Source organism: Hyposmocoma kahamanoa, unplaced genomic scaffold (genome assembly GCF_003589595.1).
Source record: "Hyposmocoma kahamanoa isolate Upper Pololo Valley unplaced genomic scaffold, ASM358959v1 239, whole genome shotgun sequence".
Classification (NCBI taxonomy): domain Eukaryota; kingdom Metazoa; phylum Arthropoda; class Insecta; order Lepidoptera; family Cosmopterigidae; genus Hyposmocoma; species Hyposmocoma kahamanoa.
In genome coordinates, this window is record NW_020653756.1 from 199,983 (window position 1) to 213,280 (window position 13,298).

Here is a 13,298-nt window from a genome sequence, read left to right on the forward strand (position 1 = left end):
TGAACAAAGATACCATTTCATCAACATTGTAACAGTCGGATACTCTAAACCGTGATAAAAGTTTAAGGTCATAATTAAATTGACTGAGATTAATATCGAGTTCTTAGGTTTCCGCGATTGTTACACATAGGAAATGAAACATGGTCACGGTTGACTACAGTCAACCGTGACCATGTAAACAACCTGTAAAGGGCCCGAAACGTCGGTGCGTTTGAAAAAACAAATATACGCGATTTAAATCCGGAAAAATAGTTTCATTTTCCATGAGATTAATATCCTTTAAAGGCCTATAACTAATTAATTTTGGAGGAATCGTCGTCTTCTTGAAACTATATTCGCAGATAATCAGGGCACGGTTTGCTATTTTACTACCAACCATGTCAATTTTAGCACTTCACGGGAGAGCATCCGTACACACAACGTTTAAGAGAGTCTCGTTATGGTCTGTAAAATGAGTTGGAGATGCAACAACTTTGAGCAGATTTGTCCTGTCTCGCGGCACAGCTCGCGGCACCGCCAGCAGCCGTGGTCGTCGGCGTCGGTGCATGTACTCGTTTGACACGGATTTTGTATACATCGTGAAAGAATATAGGTATTATGAGGATAGTTAATATTTTATTTAGTTTAGTTATTCATTTGTACAATACGTTATTCAATAAACAATTTTTATTTTATTTTATTTTTATCCCATAGTTTTAGGGTCGAGTAAAAAATCTTTCCCTTTTAATTGACTTCAGGATTAAATTTAGAAACCAGTGTAAATTAACACGTCCATTATTCTGTTTCATTTGATTTCCCATCAGAAACTAGAAATAATATTACGTTATCTTTTTCTAGCTTCTCTTTATAATATTCGGTGAAAATAATCGTATAGAGTAATCCCCTAGGATTGTCGAAATGCACATAGAAATCGTGAACAGCAGGCTGACGGCAGCTGAGGCTGGGCGGCCGGACGGCTGGGAGGCTAGGCCAAAATTAAAAAAACGAATGCGGTTACGGACACGCGGTCACACTACAAAGGTCAACCCGGTTTGATGTACAACCATTGACAAAAATAAAACAGTTTACGAAAAAAACACACAAAGAAAGGCGAGTATTTTCCAGCCGTGCAAGAAAGGAAAAATAACACGCTCATAATGAATATCCAATTCAGTGCTGTAAACTAAGTTAATGAATTCTGTATAACCCTCTACGTCGTTTTAGAAGCAGAACTTTGGCACACTCTCCCGATACAATCCTATTAGTTAACGCAGTTATACGCTTGCCATGGATTTGTCTTGGAATACTGTTAGAGAATGTCTCTTGTACTTCATAAAATAATTTGTATGCTTGTCCGCAAAACAGTGGAACAACTGTGTATAGAGAATTTGGTGATTCCGTAAGAACAAATAAGTACGCCGTTGTTGCACGGAGCGAGTAATTTTTAATTTATATCTTAACGTACGGGAAATTTTGTGTCGGATTTTAATTTACTTTATGCAAGTCACATTTTTACCTTAAAAAAATGAAGGCCCCAGACATTTCACAGCGAGATGGAGCACAGAATGCTCGGTGGTGTGTAATTACAGTAACATGTAATTACTGCGCCGCAGGCCGCGGGGCCGCAACGCCGCGGGGCCGCAACGCCGCCGCGCGGCCCGCCGGGGCGCGCTTCCGCGCCGGATGCGGCCCGCGCTTTGTGCCACCGCCTATTGTCCAACCACCAGCTTTTGTCAGTTGCACATATACATACATATCACACATATCTTTATATAGTACGTAAGAAAACAACCTCCCGGTTTCTTTTTGTATAAAAGTCTGAAAAGTCTCACAAGAACTACGAAACCATTGTGTGCAAGCATTTAATTAACACTAACGTAGATATTGTGGAGACGAAGCTGACGTGTCTAAAAGAAAACAAAACGAACTGTATATTTGCGTGTACGTACACAACAACGCGATTTCAAAATGATAATGCCCAAACATTAAGCAAAGTTAAATCAATGGCTCGACGCGATCGCGTAATCCTAATAAGCGATAAACGTTTAACACGCGCACACAAGACACGATTTATGCGTGCGTATTAATGGCCGCCTATCGTGTATGCGCCTGTGTGTAATGCGAGCTAAACATTCGCCATAATTAACCCTCATTATGGCTCGTTCAAACCCTCCCCGCGACTCCCGCTCAGTAAACGTCCATTCAAAATAACATATTACAAGAATGCTAGTCGTAACAAAAACTTTTTCCTCTACATATTATTTCATTTGCTCAAAGACCAGTTTTGTAAAGACGGCACTAACAGAATGGCAGAGTTTATTTACTCATTACACTAGGCCATTGTGTTAGACAACGGCGTTTGCGGATGGCGAGTAGATATAGCAGAGGAGTGTGTTGAAAAGAGTGTCTGTTAGACGTTTTGTAATTTGAAGATTATTCAAAATAAATCCATTCAAATTCCCAAGTTATGGTTTATAAAATTTATACTAAAATATTATTATGGTCTTTAAAAAAATTGCATATTATCGGGGTTTTGTGGAGTTTACGAGCTTTTAGCACTTGTAGTATTAAAACTACCTAATTTAACTGAAAATGGGTATATTTACTGACTTGTTTTTACATCATATCTACTGACTGAGTTTCAGAAGTTAATATTCAAATCCGATTCTGAACTCAGTATGTAAGAAGATAAAAAACAGAAATAAGTAAAGTGATGAAAAAAAAAGCAACGTGGAACTTAACATTGGATAGGACGTTCTCCGATCAAATCGAGAATGTTCTTAAAAAGACAGGAATGCGTAGTAAAAAGAAAAGGAGGGCTCATTAAACAATTGATGAATTGTTTGATGAATGAAAATAAAATGATGCAAGTGATTATTGCCAGGACCGTGCAAAGTGGCAGTCAATGGAAACCCAAAGATATAAGTATATTCTACGTATGAATGTAAGAAGCGAGCTCATAGCACTGTCCTCTCAAGTGTATAATACATATGTTTGTTGGGGTCGTAATATGACATGATTACGTGACGCAATACTCCATGATTTGAGGCCGCCTCACCCCGTACATCCCCCGGGACCGCAATGACTACACGGCGGTGCAAATACACATCTGCGTCGAGCAATTATTCGACGCGCAAAATATTATATTAGCACTGTCTCTTCACTGTTTTTGCCAAATTAACAGAAGAGTAACTCCGCTAACATTACGTAACTTATATCTAACTAACATTTTCATACGTCACGTAAGTTATGGATGTAATAATTAAAAGAAATGTATATATAGCCCACAAGTGTATAGGAAATGTAATAATAAATAAATAGAAAAAAGTAAATCCGTAATCCATTCGCACCACTGGGTTGGTCCGTTTAGTCATCCAAACATTATGGAATTGTTTATTCCGTGTCTGGTCATAAAGAGTCCACTCGTAGATTGAGAGGCCTCTTTAATCTGTGGTCGTCCGTCGTCGGACGTCCACCGCCCGGCGCCGCCCGCGGCCAGACCAAGCGTACAGTAAACTCATAAAGCGCTTACGGCAGTCTCGAGTAAAATCGTCGGCGATACATTAAACGACCGCAATAAAATGACATCTACGCTCATTAAATTGGACATCAAATGGATAGCCGCTGGATATCTACATCACATTCCACTTCTAAACATTCAAAAGTCATTGATGACAGTCTAACCCCGGCGGACAGTATTCAAACTGTCGCAGGCGTAGAATGTGTCGTGTGGTGTCTAACGCTTCGTACTTTCGGTATAAAATAATATCAAAACTGAGTTTACCCACTCCCAATTTATTCTATATACCATTTTGTCGACTTGAATTCGAAATGTCTAATCTCAAGATTTCGAATGCACTTTGAGCGTGTGACAAATGAAGTAGGGAAACACATCAGAAACGAGAGTTCAATGTATTTGATGTTGCGACAATGGCAGCGTTTTTCGCGTAGCGCCTCCGCGTGATCGCCGACGGTGATGCCTTCGGTGGATTTGAATCTGCGCACGCGGATTTAGGTCGCATGCATATTAACACATCGAAGGCTCCCCGGGCCTTAACACAGCTCCGAAGACACCTATTTATATTTATATTGATTTATCAGCTGCAGGACTTGCAGAGAACAAATAACCAGAAAAACATTGAGTGCAGGTAACATGCGTTTTAATTCACTCCCGACTTTTTTGGAAGCAAATAAAAACGAAATACAAAATAATGATGCGGTACACTTGCACATTTTTTAATGTTGTATGAGACAATATAACGTACATGTTTAACTACGGACGGAACTCCAATAATTTAAAGCGTTTCTGAACTTGGCACTTTATATACATATATTACTTTATATTACTAGGTATCGGGATTTGGACCGACTGCGTGGTTAGCAAGACCGTGAATGTTTGGTGTCGGAGAAGGGTTGAACAGTTAAGTGAACTTGCTATTATTAATGTAGTTTCCAACAAGCAGACTGGACCCCGCCTTGCGTCATTAGGCAATTCTAAGTTAAGCGAATAACTGATAAGTATGTGGCAAGTAAGTTTAACCCTTTCAACTATTCACAGGTATTATTATTAACATAACGTATTAGTCAGTCATGCATTATGTCTTTTATAGATGCCACTACAACTAGTGAACGTTGGGAGTCAACTCAGTGTACTACTGATTTTCTCTTTTGATAAAAAAACTGTCAAAATCCCAGCCCATTCTCTTATTTTCCGCAAGCAAGGCTTTTTACGACAGGCTTTTCTCATTTTAGCAGTTTTTCCTATCATAATAGTTGTCTTTAAAAATGCAAAGTTGTGAGAATGCAAATCAAACACACACAGCACTGGCAACGCGAGAACCGCTACGAACCGTAGCACGTCTACACCCGTAACATTGCACCTCATGAAATTACATTTTAATATTTGTTAGTAGCTCTGAGTAATAATGAGCGTTATACTTCATTAGTTCTGAGTAAGGTATTTCACTAAGTAGAATTTGGTAGTAGTGGTATCCTTGAAGCGTCCTACTCTACCTGCATTGTATTGCACAAAAAAGCTACGGCGTAGCACCGCGTAAATACACAATAGCAGTTGAGAGTTATCTATTAACTCTGAGGTATGTAAAACAATAAGTCTCTTTTACGTTCTCTTTGGCGTAAAATTTTGATGAGGAAGAATGATGCCTTAGCACGTATGTCAATCGCCATATAACGGTATATCGAGCACCTGCTGCTTGTGCTAGCACCGGCCCCCACATCACCCGCGGGCGGTTTCCTTTTGGCGCCCCTGACACGGTAAAGCGTCGTTTTTATAGTCTCGGAGACGAGGCAGTAAATTTGAGTGCTTCTGGCCTAAGCTCTCCTAAGCCGGGGGCGTAATTTCGTTTTATTAAGTTTCTTGCCGTCATACAGGATATTAAACGGCGCGTCCCGCTTGCCGCGTGAACGATGGGCGCTCCCTCGCCACCATTCCCGCACCGAACTCCGCTGTCCGTCTTCAGTTTTGCTTCGTAAGTCATCGTTGTAGTAAGGTCGTAAAACTTCGAACTATAACGCTTTATTTTTGATTAAAAAGGGTTTATTTGTTATTAAAAAGGTAAGTAGGTAGGTTAAGTTCAGCCAAAAATAAACAAAGTGTCGTAATAACAAATCTTTAGCATTTTACAAACTGATAGGCTATGAAAGCGCAGTACGGCGCACACGCCATTACGCGCCCGATTACTTCCGCGCGTCGCCATTCACTCGTCAGTGTGTCGTCGTCAATCGGAACAACCCCTACAATTTGCCGCTTACCGCCTGCGAACCACTAGATAAGAACAAATATGAACATCGCGGTAATGTTACACATTTTAGTTCTCATTCTAGAAAAAATCCACCGACTTAAATTGGGCTTACATGAGGACAAATGTTTTAGACATTCCTGTGATAAGGATCTTTTGTTGTTTCGGAGGAGCTCATTTATACAACTATGCGTAGCTGACTTGTACAACGATTACAAATTCAGTTAAATTCTGATTAAATTAGTCAGATAAAGACGAGCATCGTTTCAACACTTAATATTTTATTCCATGCTTGTTTAGGTGTTACAGCCGATGCGCGGGCAATAAAATAAATACAGTTATGCCTATCGTTAAAATCAAGTCACGATGAGCGTGTACACGTGCTACAATTTTTAAAATTAACACTAATTCACGCACTAGACATTACCAGGAAATGAGGATTGATGTACGGATTGTTATATTTATTGGGCCGCCGCAAGTCGTCGATTCTGTTAGGCGCTGAGAAGCAATGGGTATTCCAAATCTCTCTCTAAAAAATGTCTCTGTACTACATGCTGCTTGATTAAAATTCCATCGCGCCATTTGTCTTTTTAGAGCTGCGCAGACCCGAACGTACTACCATCATTACTAATCACGATAAAATAATACGACAGACATCCATGACGAGTAGTTAGAAACCAAACGGTCGTATAACAGTAATCATAACATATTATGTTTTGTTTTTGTCACTTCTGTGCCCACTATCATCGTTTATGATGCACGCACACGTACCATCCGTGTCGTAGTGTTCTGGTTACAGGATTAACAAACATCGCTTCTACCTATTTTGTTATTTAGGCAAGCTCATTGTCTGGCTGTGATAACAACAAGCTCGCAATCCAGACAAATGACGGCGCTAATCCGGCTGACTCGGCGGCGTGATGGCGCGATGCTCGTCCCTCCGTCACACGCGGCGAGGAGAGACCCCTGCCTGTTTTCCGGCACGTATCAACGACGCCACGAAACGCAATAAGCTACGTGCTCTGGTTAAAAGCACACATTTTTAAATTTACAACCATTTTATGCAGTTGTCTGTTTCGTACGGGGACAGTCTAATCTTCTCATGCTGCATTACTTTGCATACATCGCGGTTGAGCTCGTCGGAAAAATTAATCTGCATCTCGTTGACAGTGACGTTTATTTTTGTTTCTATTTTTGCACATTTTCGTCTTGCGTAACAAAGACGACTATAGAAAGTCGCAGAGTGAACGAACCAGTCTTTGTCCAAAACTGTTCCAGCGTCTCAGTCAGACGTGGTGAGCAATTTCAAAGTGGAAGTCTGTAATCCTTCGCATTAATTGTCGCGAGCAATCTCTCAACAATCCGAATGGAATTCGCTTTGAAGTCGCTGTTATTGCGCCGACTTGTAGGGAAACTTTGAAGTCGGCCTGTTACTTACAAATTATATCTCCGTGCTACAGGGAGTTAATTAAATATTTGGCTAGCTGCCTCACTCTGATTCTGTGCAGCCTTCGCGTACTTATACATACTTTACAACGTTGTAATTGCACATGTTCCACTGAGCATAGGTGAGGATCAACATTTATGATCTTTCGAGTTAACATCTTGATTAAACACTTCGTTGTGATGCTGTGAGTAATCCAAAAAGGTAAAGCAATATTAGGTACCGGTGATGTCTCATGTGCCGTGTGTATTGTCTGCAGCGCGGTGGTGCACCAGCCAGCTGGTATTCCTGGTGGAGCCGCCGCCGCGACTGGCATTCTCAAACAGCAGCGGCGCACGCGCCTCATGCGCCGCGCACGGCACGCCGCCGCCCCTCATCACCTGGCTCACCGAGGACGGCGTGCCCGTAACCGACGTGCCGCATCTCAGGTAAATCGATCAGGACGTTTTGAGATTGAGATTGATGTCGCAACAATATATCCTATGAAGTATTGGCCCGAGTAGCAGTCACAAATAAACGAGACTCTCATTTAGAACGCAATAAGTTGTATTCTAATCCGGTGTAAGATCAACATTCTAAAAAGGTAGTGACCTTTTTAGTGATGTAATCTACATCTTAGAGTAAATTTCGTGTGTTAATATATATTTCTAATTAAGTGATATATTCCGACTGCAAAAGTTCATAAACATCCGTAACGATAGTCCGTAGGAATTGCGCTATATCACGTATGAAGTGTACTCATTTTACACCAATCATTTCGTTATGACAATCTAGCATTTAGATTGCGGACGCAAAGCACAATAAGTATTTTACAATAAAATGTTTTAAATAAAGGAAATCAATGGGTTGTATTACACACAAAATTGTTAATTCACAATGAATATCCATATTTTTGCACTCTACAGCACATCCGTAAACTATAGTTAAGTGAAGACATTTTTGAGTATTAGATGTGAGGTTCGTGGTTCTGACATCACGACAGATGATTCAAATACATCTTAACAAATGTAGCTCAACGTACGTTATTTCAACCACCTTTCACCAATTCGCTGCAGACGAGGCGCAACCGCAGAATAACAGCCAGCGCAGATGACCACTCAATATAGATGGCGTTATTATTAGCAGCTGCGTCCGATTGGCGACATGCGTCACTTACACAAAGACAGTTGCCGGCTCGTCGCTTAGTAAGCCAGTAGTCAAGATTGATGTTCGGTCGACTGACGGCGCCCGGCCGATTGATCCCGCTCATTCAAGGAACGGATCGCTGAATGATGCTTTTATCGCCAGGCCTAAGGCGAAATTAATTTTTGTCGCAGTTTTTGCTTCGATAACGGCCAGAAATCTTTTCGTTGAACTAATTGATGGAAATCAATCGGATGTGTTGAGATTGATTTACAGAGATGTTTTTATTATCTGTGGTAATTAGGTACAGTATATACAGACGTTTAGGTTTAAAGTTTGGTTTGTATTTGTGGTTTCAACTATTATACATAGTGAAATAGATAGATGAAATAACAGCATCCTACTCTCGAGGAATTTTGCTAAAATTGGTTACAAAACGAAAATCAAATAACCCTCGGGAATTTCATCTTCAGGTAAAATGTTTTCGGGAAGCAAAGGAGTGAATCAGAGCGTAATGAGGCTTTAATGTAATCCGCTATTCAGCGTCTCTCGGTGGCGGACGCGGACGGGCCTGCGACGGTCGGACGGGCCGCCTGCGGGTCGACCTATGCCGCGACTACCTAATGAATCTCATCCACTGCCGCTACTTCTCAACAGTACACTCGTTCACATTATGAGGACTGTGATAAGACATTCTGTTCATTAATTGTGCCGGGGGTAGTTAATTTCACATGCCATTAATATTGTCCCATTCCGCGATGTCATCGGCGCGCGTGTTCATCACTCGGCGCCGGCGGTGAGGCGAGTCATTACGTCTTCAGTAGGTAATTACAATAGCAGCATCAGCACGCAGTAGAATGGCAGCGCGGGGCGCCGCGCCGGGCGCGCGCGGCTCGTGTCAGCGCCGCGCTAACGAAGACAAACGGCCTCGCCGCGACGTAAGCCGCGCCGTAAATTGGGAGATACAGCGGCGTATAAAGGGCTCATTCTGGAGTCGATGCTTTCGACTGTAAATCTTTGTGTGATGTTTTTAGCCAAACGGCAATTAAGAAGTGGAACACGAGCAAGTCGCTGATGTCGTTCGCTCGCGCTGCAATTTCATACTGCTTTGCTACTCTAGGTGCAGCAACAACGTTTATTTCACGATGCATTCTACTGTCGCAATTGCCATCAAACCTTAACACCGTCGAGTGACGCGATGACCTTTGAACCGACAGCTTCAACTTCCCAAACAAAAAACAACAAAAGGGGTTCTCATCGTGTCATGTACTACTTACTACCCTGGCATGGTTTGCTGGCCCATGTGCATAATTTATCAATCATTTATCGCAGGTGCGGGAGGGGGGCGGGAGAGGGGGCTCAGTGGGCCGGAATAACGACATCTGCGCTGATGGATAATGAAAATTGGTCTCCGCAGGCCCGTAACAATTTTCACGCCGTTACTTGAATTCGACCCGAGTTTATTTAAACACAGAGAAGTGATTAAACGAAACTTAAATGTTCATTACCTTTGTCTACGTGTTAAAGCTTATTGAGGGTGGTGGTAGTATTTTAAGGCATTAATTATCTAATGATCCGAGTTAAATTAGAGTCGATACGGAATATGTTTCAAATACTACTGTGGGCTTTTGTGTAAGTAGGTTATCAAACGGTATGTGATACATGTGACATGTATACGACATGCCATCAGCAGGCAAGATGACTGGCACTGCGGCCCCCGGGGCCACAGTCGGGGGCCGGCCCGGGCCGGGCAGCGCCTCACCATTAATCGCCGACCCTTCCACGTGATCGCGCCGCAATGAGCTGCCATCACCGCCCATGTATGTACACAGTCAACCAACTTCTGCAACCTTACATCGTCATAACCGTAAATATAACAAGTGACTGTATGGCATTATATGGTGTAAGTACTTATCCAATGTATCAATTATTACTTCGTTAACGACTGTACATAAAAAACGATACTTAAAAGGAGACATTTATAAGGTGTTATCTGTCATCTTCGTGCAGAGTATGCCATAAATTCTGTTCATAACAAAAAAGCATCTTTATGAAATACAAGTCTATTGTGACTTCCCATTGACATATCGGTTGACGATGCACAGGCATTATAACAGGCCACGTCTCGCACGTCGAAGTCAGCACAACCTGTGCGGCGGACCGTAAGCCAAGCGGTGTGACGGACGGCCGGAAATGCTCCCATTCATCTCAGCGATATATTCTATAGGTTAGAATATTCCACCTTACGTACCACATTATTACCTCATTTTTCTTTATTTTATATTAACGCGTACCATGACGTGATGGGGATTTACGTGGAAACGCGAAAATCTTCGAATGTTTTAACGAATAACCATAAATGCCAGACAAGTCACCTAGAGGCTCAAAGGTCTTGCATTATACAAACTGCAGCAACGGCGTGCTTTTATGTTCAAGTTAGATAGTTTTAAGAGAAATATGGCGTTGATTACAGAACTATAGCAGTGTAATAATTACTAAAAACGACACAATTTTCTTCTTAACATTCTTTAACTACGTTTGCTCATAAAATGTGGTAAACATGAATGAAAACTGGATCACGTATCTGAAGTTAAGGCCTCATGAAGTTACTGTTTTATTTTACTCATTCTATAAAATCAATTCATTCAAAAATTCCATTACAACGCAGTCATAATCATACGCTAGTCTTATATGTACGTCTAAGCAAAAAGTTTTTACGGTATGCGGTAGAAGAAAACGAAAGTCCTTGTTTAATTCTTTTTTCAATTTTATTGTTTACATGTACAGTTCTTATAATGGATCGACACGCACCTTGTCGTCTGGCTTACCTGTTTTAGTACGAAATATATACATAGTATAAGTAATTACGCGTAATATTACTTATCTCCTACCTTTTTCGCTCATTATTTGTGGAATTATTTTTTGTTTTCATGGAAACCAATCCATCGCATTATAACGTCGGGTCAATATAAATATTCAAACGTCAACACTTATTCATTTGCCTCCCTACCGCCTTAATAACACAACTTGTTTCATAAGGTACCTGTAAGCCCGTCTATGGCGCCCTCGCACCGCCCGCGCCGGCCACGTCTCGCCGCAATTCGTCTTCGTTACCCCGCTGCCCGCACCCCACGCCCGCGCCCTCCGCACCGCGCCGCCAATAATTGCGGATGATGTATGCTCCTCCTTCCCCTAACGTTGACTGCAATTAATGGTGTTGAAGATGCTGACTCTTTCAATATAAAACTTTTATATAAACTTTTCAAATATTCAACTTTTGTTTTGTTCGTATGAATGCGCGAACGCAGTGAGTAGCTTCGTGAATTTTAAACGATATAATCTAAAATAATCGAAATAATATTCCTATAATACGTACGTAGAAGATCACAAGAGAAGTTGACAATCCTTTGAGCTATGTCGGTGACTTTCCGACATAGCTCAAAGGATTGTCAACTTGAAGTGTGAGTGGGTAAGGCGCATAGCTCGTAGAACTGACGGCCGTTGGCGCAGAAAGGTTATCGAATGGAGACCACGAACCGGAAGGCGTTCAGTGGGACGGGCTAGATGGACGGATAACCTGGTAAGGGCTGCAGGTAATCGATGGATGCACGGCGCGTCCGATCGGCTAGTCTGGAAATCTTTGGGGGAGGCCTATGTTCAGCAGTGGATCTCTTCCGGCTGATATGATAATGATGAAATGCGTATTTTAGTTCCTACAAGAGAAAAATGTATTTGAGCAGATGTTTTTAATTAAGGTGTTCTTTCATTGTCCGCTTTTTTTCAGGGAATATAGGGTAAAACCGGGATAGGTGCCGCAGTGGGGTAGGTGCCTGGTTGTCGAAAAACCTAACTTCCCCAAATCGCAACAAGGAATAATTAATTTAAATAATGAGTACAGACACCACTCATCAAAGTTCCTGCAGGGCTTTGTTTGGAATAGACGCGTTTAGCTTGTGCATGCGTTTACCTCCGCGACGAACACGGCACGGAACATAATATGTATATACAATATGTTAAAGATTACAAATCAAACATTTTATTATGAATTTTACTATTTTATTCTAAAGGGCATTTATCCTTTTTATTATTTTCATTGTGTGGCGTCTATCCATATAAAAAGGCATCTCTCCTCAAAAAATAGCTTTGCAAAAAGTCAATTTTTTCAAAATCAGTAAATTCTAGATCAGTAAGATCAAGTCTTAATGTTATGTAAAAGATTAAACTAGTTATAGCCATAGAAATTATTCATGATAAACTAATAATTTTTAATAATAATAATAATAATAATAATAACGTTTATTGCAAAACATATTGTTACATAATAGTTCTTATAGTAGTTTAGGTACAGTATCAAACATGTACCCTGTAAGGGCGTAGCAATGACAATTTTTTAAATACACATTTTGATTACCTTTAATTAATATATCATTATAATGATAATTAAATTTAAACAAATATTTTCTGAAAAGTCAATGAATTAATGGGAAAATGAATGTCAAATTGAAGTCTAAAGTGTTTCAAAAAAATTAATCGTCAAATTATTCTAGAATTATATAATAATAGTCATAACATTTGTCATTTTATTAAATTACATAATTATGTCATATTTTTTATAAAAATAGTTAACATATCAAAATTCCTTTTTTATGACGTTATGAACAATTATCCTTGTCATTAAAAAAATCTTGCAATGAATTTAAATTAGGAGGTTCTTTCAAAGAGTGGGGCGTCTAGCCCGGTTTTACCCTACTAGAATATTATTTTCATGCAGAACTCGAGGAAGGCTTATCGTTAATTTGGATATCATTCAACATCAATTTTCCAAATTGTAGAACTATTGGTTTTGTCTTCTTCCTTTTTCATATAATTTTTCAGATGACTGATTCTCGGGTCTCTTCCAACGTAGTGCTGTGCAGCCACGTTTGTTTTCACTAACCGTTTAAATTTAATTTTAACGTACGTCTATCATGCTCAACCGCTCACAGTATTAGAGT

At 40.5% G+C, this 13,298-nt stretch overlaps 1 protein-coding gene across 1 annotated transcript in view; it reads left to right on the forward strand.

Moving 5' to 3' along the window:
- Positions 1 to 897: 897 nt before the first annotated feature.
- The window catches only part of LOC113228733 (Down syndrome cell adhesion molecule-like protein Dscam2), a 76,846-nt gene continuing 64,445 nt past the window's right edge, over positions 898 to 13,298 (forward strand). The window contains exons 1-5 of the mRNA XM_026462095.1: positions 898 to 1,006; positions 1,593 to 1,711; positions 3,931 to 4,127; positions 5,371 to 5,468; positions 7,442 to 7,610. Of these exons, the coding sequence (XP_026317880.1) occupies positions 898 to 1,006; positions 1,593 to 1,711; positions 3,931 to 4,127; positions 5,371 to 5,468; positions 7,442 to 7,610 (692 nt within the window). The remainder of the gene's footprint in view (positions 1,007 to 1,592; positions 1,712 to 3,930; positions 4,128 to 5,370; positions 5,469 to 7,441; positions 7,611 to 13,298) is intronic.